The following is a 9,038-nucleotide window of genomic DNA, read 5'->3' on the forward strand; positions in this document are numbered from 1 at the left end:
CAAATACCAATCACCAAGCAACAACATCCACCAACCACCACTGTCGCAACAACACCGACCAGCCACCACCAGCACAACCACCACTTCACCACCACACATGCCCAGCAAGGTAGCAACCACCACCACCACCACCACCACCACCACCACCACCACCCCACCATCACACACCCAGCAAGGCAGAAACCACCAACAAAATAGGAAAAAAAAAAAAAAAAAAAAAACACCAGCAAATACCAATCACCAAGCACAGCCAACACCCAAATGCCAAACCACCACCGATTCAACACCGATTCAGCACCGATTCAAACAAACAAATAGCCATCGATTCAAACAGAGAGGAGATGGCCATCACCCCCACAGCCCACCACCACTGCCACTGTCACTGCCCATAGCCCACAGCCCACCTCCACCATCAGATCAACCCAAATTGCAGCAAAAAAAAAAAAAAAAAAAAAAAAACCCACAACCAGAGAGAGGCAGAGTGGCTGGAGCGTGGCTGAGCGTGAGATCGATGGCGGCCTCGGGGTGTGATCGGTGAGATCGAGCGTGGGTGAGATCGAGCGTAGTTGGAGCGTAGCTGAGCGTGAGATCGAGTGGCTGGAGCGAGATCGAGCTTGGAGGAGCGCGCAGTCGCCGTCGGAGCTATGCCGTTGTCGCTGACGGTAAACATTTCGGACTGGTTGAAGAGAGAGGGAACCAGAGAGTGAGAGAGGAGAAAAGAAAAAAATGAAGAAGAGAGAGGGAGCCGGAGAATGAGAGAGGAGAAAAGAAAGAAAATGAAGAGAGAGAGGAGAGAGAAAACGTAATATAAAATAATAAAAATTTTACAACATCTGTCCGTACCGTTGCAAATTTGCAATGGTACTGTTCATATGTGGTATAATTTTTATCATTTGAAACATCTGATAAAGCTTCGTTTTTGTGTTTGGTGTGCTAAATGTGCCAAAAATTTGGCATTTGGCACATTTAACACATCTGTTGTGGGTGCTCTAATGTCTCATACCTCGCTAAATTAAATATGTTGATCTCTCTTTTTTATATAACTTCATTACCATAACTAGAATAAAACAATTGAAAAGTTGTTCCCAGTTCTGACCTAGAAAAATATCATCAAATTTCCACAGACAAACACCACGCTCAACAACAAAAAAGTCCAAATCTCCATCATTCACCTAATTGAATTATTAATTTATTATTACAACCTTCCATATCTTTCAACTCCAAAGAAAGAAAATTCCCAGAAACCGACAAGTCCCCGCTGCCACGTCACCAACATCCCAAACCCCTCTCTCTTATTAATACCCTCGAAGCCTCTCAAAACACACTTCGCTTTGATCAAACATTGTTTCTACACAGAGCTGCGCAAAATTCCGAAAATGCCCATGGACCGAGTCCAACCCACCACGAGTCCAGACCAGAAATCTCCGACGGTTCTCTCCATCGAGTGCCTAAAAGGCACTTCCACAGCCGACGAGTGGACCGGCGACATAGTCGAGGAGCTCCGAATCGGGAACTCGGGTCGGTTCAAATCGCCGTTCAAGAACGGAAAAAGTGGGGTCCAGAAGGTTCTACACGAGTCGTTCAAGAAGAAAGAGACTTCGATTCTGGTCCGAGTTCGGAGAGGCGTGGACGAGTTCGCCGAGTTGCAAGCTTGTATTGTGCCTAACGACTCGCAGAAGAAGCAGTACATGCTTAGGTCCATCGCTGACCCGAATTACGCTGTCGGGTTCTTGGATCGGTCCGAGTCCGATTGCCTTCAGCTCCAAGGTGAGTGAGTGTGACTCGCTGGTTTTGACTTTTCCATCAACTCAGTTATCGTTTTCACACTGTTCATGATAATAATAATAATATATATATATATATATATAGGTTTTCAGTGAATACCGCGAATTATAGTAATTCGAATCCTAGCCCTACAATTTATAAATAAATGGTTTGGATTTTGCCACGCTGTCATTGCATTTAATACGTTGATTGTATGGAAAAAAAACTTGCACCATGAATTTTAACCATGAATTTTCATGCACAAATATCTTCTTTTTTTTTTTCTTTTTTTTTTAAATGGCTATGTACAAATATCTAAACTATATCATTTAATAAGCATTAATTGATTTGCGCTATGTTTAAAAAGTTAAATCGTGCAAAAAAATAGTTATAAAACCACAAACGTAGTGAATATGACTTTTGATAAGATAAATTTTCCTTCAAATCAGTTTAGAAGCAAATTTTTTAATTTTCAGAGTGAATTATTTAGCATATAAAATGCTACTAACTATGGCTGTTTTATTTATTTATTTATTTTTATATAAATTGCTGTATTTAATTTTTTATATAAAAGCAATATAATTGAGATTTAATGTGCAACTTAAATTGTTTTGCATGCAAAGCACCATACACTTAAATTGTTTTTTTCTATTATTATTATAATTTTTATTTTTTTAATTTCGGTTTTTCTTATTCATGATCAAATTCCAAAATTTAAGCGAAGACTTTGTCCAAGTAATTGTATGTAGCCCCCATTAACCCATTTGAAGTTGATGGCACTTGGTTTGTATATTCCACAGAGTTCAAATTTTGATTCTCAAATATAAAAAAATAAAAGAAGAAGAAGAATTTTATAATTAGAGTTGCCATTGAAATACCCAGATGAATTTCCTCACGGGTTTTGAATTTTCTGTACCTTTTATTATAATCTCAAGTTGGTAAAACTGTAGATAGGACTTAGGAATGGCTGGTCAATTACACTACTCGATCCAGGGGCAGCACCACGTTAAGGCCAGGGTGGTCCCAGGACCACCCTGACCTGAAAATATATATATAATAATTTATAATTTTTTATTTGTTTACCCTTCAAAAAAAATTTGGGAGCACCCTTAGTTTTTTTTATGCCAATAAAATTAAATTTTGCTCCATAATTTGTTCTGCATTCAGTGGATGGATGATTGCTAGGTTGTGTACATTGAAAGAAATGTAGCTTGTAGCATTAATAATAAGACTATCATGCAACGATTTCAAAATATAAAAACTCGTAGAAGGTAATTGTAAACTTTATGTATTTGCGTGTTTTTTTTTTATTGTCGTTGTTGTCAATATATGAATTTATCTTTTTATTAGATTGTGTAATTTATATTTTTTAAGAAACATCATGAAAAATTTTTTTTGGAGCCGTTCCTGACTTGATCGACTGTAGATGAGACCAACACCCACAACCTGCACACACACCCTTCATAAATTAATTCGAGAAAATCTTTTAGATACAAAAAAGCCCAAAAAAATTAGTTAAACCTTCCTTGATAAAGTGTGGTTCGAGTACTCTTATTGGTCTATCATCTTAAACTCACATTTTTATATTTTAAACAATATTACATATATTTTCACATACTTTTTCATCCACACGTATCTCAAAAAATTACAAACAACCTTTTGCAAACAACTCTAAATAGTTGTATACAGTATATTCCATGGAGTTATCAAACAACTTTTTGGTGATTATCATCGGTATTAGAAAACTCAATTGAAATGACTGATTTAACAGGTTCAAAACCTATATTATTTTCTGTCAGATTCCTTAATTTCCTTAATTAGTTTTGCTACATGAGCTGGTAATTTGTCCAATTTATCAAATCATTCAACTTTTTCTTTTTTATATATCTTTTCTAGAACTTTTTTTTTTCAATTTTTTAATTTTTTTTCCTTCAATATTTAATAATATTGCCCACTTGCATTTTCTTGAAGCCTAGCTCCTTTATATTCTTTATCTTCTTATTTAAAAGGCTTAGATCCCGGGGAAAAAATGAAAGTGAAAAATGAATGGCTTATGAGTCTTTTTATTTATTCAAAGGTAAAATCATTTACGAAAATTGGATTGAAATATGAAAGCAACATATTTTTCTCGCCCACAACCACAACTGCGTGATACTCATGATTATCTTTATCAAAATTGACATTAATGCTGTGTTTGGTTGTAACTTGTATGGGACCATTTTCCACTTCACCTACTTTGTCAATTTCTTGCAAATCACAATCCCACTCAAGACTAGATCTTTTACTTTTTACAATTGAGCATGATATATGGACTCTACAGTTTAGACTACATAAACCTCCATCCCCCAAAAAAAAAAAAAAAAAAAAAATTCAAAACAAACACAAAAAAAAAAAAAAAAAATTGTTTTTTAGTTCTCAAAGTTTATTTTTGTAGCTCTTTAAATATAAACTATCCTAAAAAGGCGCATTCTAAAAAGGCGCATTGATTCTCTCACAGTTTTTTTTTTTTTTTTTTTTTTTTTTCACACCAGCTATTTCAGGTTTTAACTTTTAAGTATGGATATTAATTAAAAAATGTGCACAATAGATGTTATAGGTACGAAGTGTACAATAAGGAATGTAAAATGCTAATATTTTCCGTAAAAAATTTAGGGTTAGTGTATTATAAATCTGGAATTAATATAGGGTTAGTGTGCTATAAATATTGAGGATTGTATCCTTTGACACAACATTTGATTGGAGATTGAAGATGATAAACTAAATATTTGGTCTAAAATAATACATATAGGGATGTAATTTGTTTCAAGACATTTTCACCTCTCATAGACTCATAGAAATATATTTTCCTTCTCACTTTGATATGTAGAACTATATTAATGATCACAACCTTTATTTTTTCCTATCCTATCTTATGATGTCAGCCAACCCTTTATGAACTAATTGTGGGTTCACCATCTTTTACTTCTAGTCATTTCTGCTACTCACTTATGGTAGTGTATGCTCTATTTTTGTGTTTTTGTAATATATTATTTCAATCCTAGTTCAGCTGTGGTATTGGCTCCTTTTCTATGCTGACTAGATTTTTGAGTTCCCTTTGGGTGGCATGCAAAACATAATGGAATTTGTTTCCATTGAATATAGAGGCCTCTCTTGATCAAGAATTCACTGTCTCACTTATAAATTCCCCCACACTCCAACCATAGATGGATCCTCTCTTTCTAAATAAACATTGTGTCAACATCTTAAATAGGCATGCCTTGTTCCACAACGCAGTAAAGGTAGCAACCAGTTGTGTGCAAAATTTATTTATTTGTTGTCAGGGATTCTTCTGTATTACAGTTATCTTAGCATGAACCTTGACATTGCCAATTTCTTATTATTCACATTTAAAAAAAAGTTAAACTAATGTCTTTAGAGTCGTGATCAAGTATTATTAGAACAGAATTTCTTCTTTTTATATAATTAATACAGTTCGCTCTCTCTCTCTCTCTCTCTTTTTGTGCGCACGTGTGTTTTAAAATTGCACATAGATGGATCCTCTCTTTCAAAACTAAATAAACGTTGTGTCAAGTGTCAACATCTTAAATGGGCATGCCTTGTGCCACAACATGGTAAAGGTAGCAACCAGTTGCGTGCAATTTTATTTGTTATCAGGGATTCTTCTGTATTACAGTTATCTTAGCATGACCCTTGATGTCTCCAATTTCTTATTATTCGCATTTAAAAAAAAGATAAAATAATGTCTTTAGAAGTGTGATCAAGTATATTATTAGAACAGAATTTCTTCTTTTTATATAATTAATACAGTTCTCTCTCTCTCTTTGTGCGTGTGTGCTACAACCCAAATCCATATAATATGTTTCAGAATGGCACACTCTCTCTATATGCATTGGTAATATTCTTTGACAGATTTATAAAAATTAAAATAATAAAAAATTTGACAGAATCCAACTAGCAGTTGGTGCTGCAGTACAAGAGCCAGTTTATTCCATATTGCTGTCCGGGTGGAAATAATTGATGCTTGAACGATAGAACTGCCTCTAATTCTTTCTTCGCTATGGGCTATTATTTCTGCTGTACCATCAAACTAGAGGCTGATGACAGTATCTGCATGAGAACTAATTAAGTCCATGAAATCAAATTTTACCTTTATTTATTTATTTATATATTACCTATCTCAATATTCTACTTGAAATGTGAAATAATGAGCTCCACCTTACAGCTTCAAGGAGTGACAGGATGGTAAATGAACTATCCAGGACTCGGCTTCAAGATGGATATGTTTCATATCGGTGGGAGAAGAAGATGCAGGAGTTTCTGTCAGTTCCCTTTTCCAGCTGCTTTCTCTCCATACTTCTCCTTCCTAAAGCTTCAGATCAAGGCGCTTCTCACTACAATGACTTGGAAGACACGCTTGCTAGGGCAAATGCATGGCTCAATGCATCTCAGGCCTCTGGAGTTCCAATAGTCTTCATGAACGTGCAGACTGAGTCACTGCTTACAAAGGTAAACTTCTCATCTCAACAAAGCAATAGGACTGAAACTTTTGGATTGGTTTTGGTCCTGTAATGAGATATATAAGCATTCTGCAGTAATTAACCTTTGATGGTATTATTAATGGCATGCCTTTATAGTTTGCATTGTGGAAAGTATGATGTGTACTGTATTACAGCTTCATGTTTATACTTTGACAAAAATAGTGAAGGATAAGCCACAGAATGTTTTTGAGAATTTCCTAGTAAGTTTCTAAGCAGCAATCCAGGGTGATGTCAAGGCTAATTCTAAAAAAGATTACTAAAAAGGAGGGAACAAATATCGTTGTTTTTCAATTGAAACTGACAATGACCAGTTTTGAAGTCCAAAGGTAGCCACATCATGGTTAAGCACTATCTTCCTCCTCCACCTTCCTTGCCAATTGCCATCCTTTATCCATGCATATGCTTGATAGATTCTGATGCTGCCATGTCCAAAAACATTTTAAAGCTACAAATTTCTTAATGATATTTTGGAATAGTTCTTGGTATAATACATACAATAGGATATCTCTTCAATAGGAGAGTATTATCTTTAATTCTTATTAGACAGACTATGTAATCTTGTTGATCCGCTAGTATCATATGACAGTTATAACTATATTTCTCATGTCACAGATCTCTGGAAAAACAGCTTCTTCCACAGTGAATGCAGGGTCCTTATCTGATTTGTCTAATCTTGCAAATGCAAGCCTATATGGTTTTGAGGATTACCACGGGGTAGACATTGGTGTTGTTAGAGCAGTTCGTCTCTGGTATGCTTGTCTTGGTGGAGAGTTTGCAATTGAAATCAAGCTAAGAGAAGACGACACAAAGCTTGGATTTGCTATTAGCCGGACAGAAGAGGTTTGCTAACTAACTCTCCAGGCCCTGAGGATATGCTGATGCTGTATTTAGTTGGAATTATATCTTCTCAAGGCAATTTGCTTATATTTTGTTTGTTAACTGACAGGGATTTATTTTCATCTCATCAGTTATTGATGATGATGAAAATGCACCTTCAACCCGGTCAGGGCTACGCAATTTGTATAAAGAAGCTACAAACTCATCTATGCTGCTGGTGGTCTCAAGAGTTGCCAATCAGAAGGTCCTACCATGGATAGTTTCATCAACGGGAGCAATTCGATGCTTTGACACTGTTTCACTCAGCCAGAAGCTCTCATTGCACCGGCATGCCAAGGTTCCAATTACCATTCATGTGTTGTTGTGGGATAGAGCATTGGCTGTACCAAGTGGTGCCAACAGGTCTAGAGCTGCTACCCCTTCTGTTATGCAATTACCACCTGAAGTTCAATTGCCACGCCTTCCTGATGAGAATCAAATACAGCTTCTGCCACCTGAAGTTCCTTGTGGTAGTAGTAGAGTTGTTGGTGATCATGGACCAGAAATAAGGCTTGAGCGAGACACGGCTGGGGAATCCTCCTTTAGATTCCATGATTTTGCACTTGCAAGCAATTGGGTATGACTCTGGTTTTTCAGTTAAGGTGCTTTCTTTTGTTAATGGTTGTAAATAGAGAAGTTTCAAAATTAGGCATGTAATGTGTTAGAAATTGCTTGACTTAGAAAATCAAGAAAATCAAGAATAGAAAGTATAGAACCAGAAACAACACGACAAAACTACAAAATCAGAAGATGTAATTGTAAGTCATGGCCTTCCTACGAGGATGAGGGTGCGTGTATGTGAGAAAACTATGTGATTATAGTTAAGTGGAAATTTTTATTTTCTTTTGCTTGTTCTCCTTTTCGTATGAGTTGAATAATTGGTTGTACATAACTGGCAAATCTCCTTGGGGATCCAAAAGGAATTCTGACTCTCTAAAAGAGCTTGTTGATCATAATTCAAACATACTAAACCTCTTCAAGTGAGAAAGAAAGAAACTTGTGTTTAGTTTTTTCCCCCCTTGTACAGTGTATTTGGTAGTTTGGAGGGAAAGGAGTGTTGAGGTTAAGGAGAAGAAGGAGAGGAGAGGAATGGTTACCCCTTCCCTTCATTTGGATGTAAAAAGTAATAGTGGGAAGGAGTAAATATCCTTCTCCTTTGTTTGAATATTTTAAAAATTAAGTAGAGATGGGATAGAGAAGAAGACTGATTATTTAAATGAATAATTATGATCCTATTTTGTTAATATTAGAGAAATAGATAAAAACTGATACTGTAAGGTACAAAATTGACAATTTAAATATCTTAAATATAAGTGGAATTTTTATCCTCTCATCCCCTCCAAATTCCCCCAATATGGGAGAAAAAAAAACGAGGGGTTTGAAAGGGTAAAATAACCCTCAAAATCCCCTTAAATGCTTCTTCTTGGGCCTTAAAAAAATCCAAAAGGTTCATTCAACTCTTCCCTTCCTTCTACTCTCTACTCCCTTTTCCTTCCTCTCCATCCAAATACTGTGAGGTCCTTAATAACTTTGAAAAGTCCTTTTCAAGGTCCCTAGTGAATTTACACCACCCATTGCCTGTCAAGAGGGAAAATGCTTTTAGGAATCTGACGTGTGGTCAAGCCCATGAGCTTTCATTACAAAATCTCTGAGACTTGTGCTTTAAAGGGGCTAGTGCATTACAGAATGTCATGTGCATGAAGCGTGGCATGTCACCAATGGTTGTGTGGGCTTCTAAATGGGCTAGTTCATTACAGAATCTTCACTAGTTAATGTCCTTGATCACCCAACTGCTATTTAGGAAAATTGGTCTCCTTCCTCCCTCTTGTGCTTCTTAAACTTGCTCCAATAGTCTGCAAC

General features: G+C 36.1%; 1 protein-coding gene across 1 annotated transcript; it reads left to right on the forward strand.

The window, feature by feature from the left end:
• The first annotated feature begins 1,197 nt into the window (after positions 1-1,197).
• On the forward strand, positions 1,198-8,028 carry LOC126718034 (uncharacterized). The gene is made up of 4 exons (XM_050420061.1): positions 1,198-1,767; positions 5,987-6,270; positions 6,915-7,142; positions 7,249-8,028. The coding sequence occupies exons 1-4, from the start codon at positions 1,377-1,379 to the stop codon at positions 7,759-7,761; spliced, it is 1,416 nt and encodes a 471-aa protein (XP_050276018.1). The 5' UTR covers positions 1,198-1,376; the 3' UTR covers positions 7,762-8,028.
• The last annotated feature ends 1,010 nt before the right edge of the window (positions 8,029-9,038 follow it).

The sequence above is a fragment of the Quercus robur genome, chromosome 1, assembly GCF_932294415.1.
Source record: "Quercus robur chromosome 1, dhQueRobu3.1, whole genome shotgun sequence".
Classification (NCBI taxonomy): domain Eukaryota; kingdom Viridiplantae; phylum Streptophyta; class Magnoliopsida; order Fagales; family Fagaceae; genus Quercus; species Quercus robur.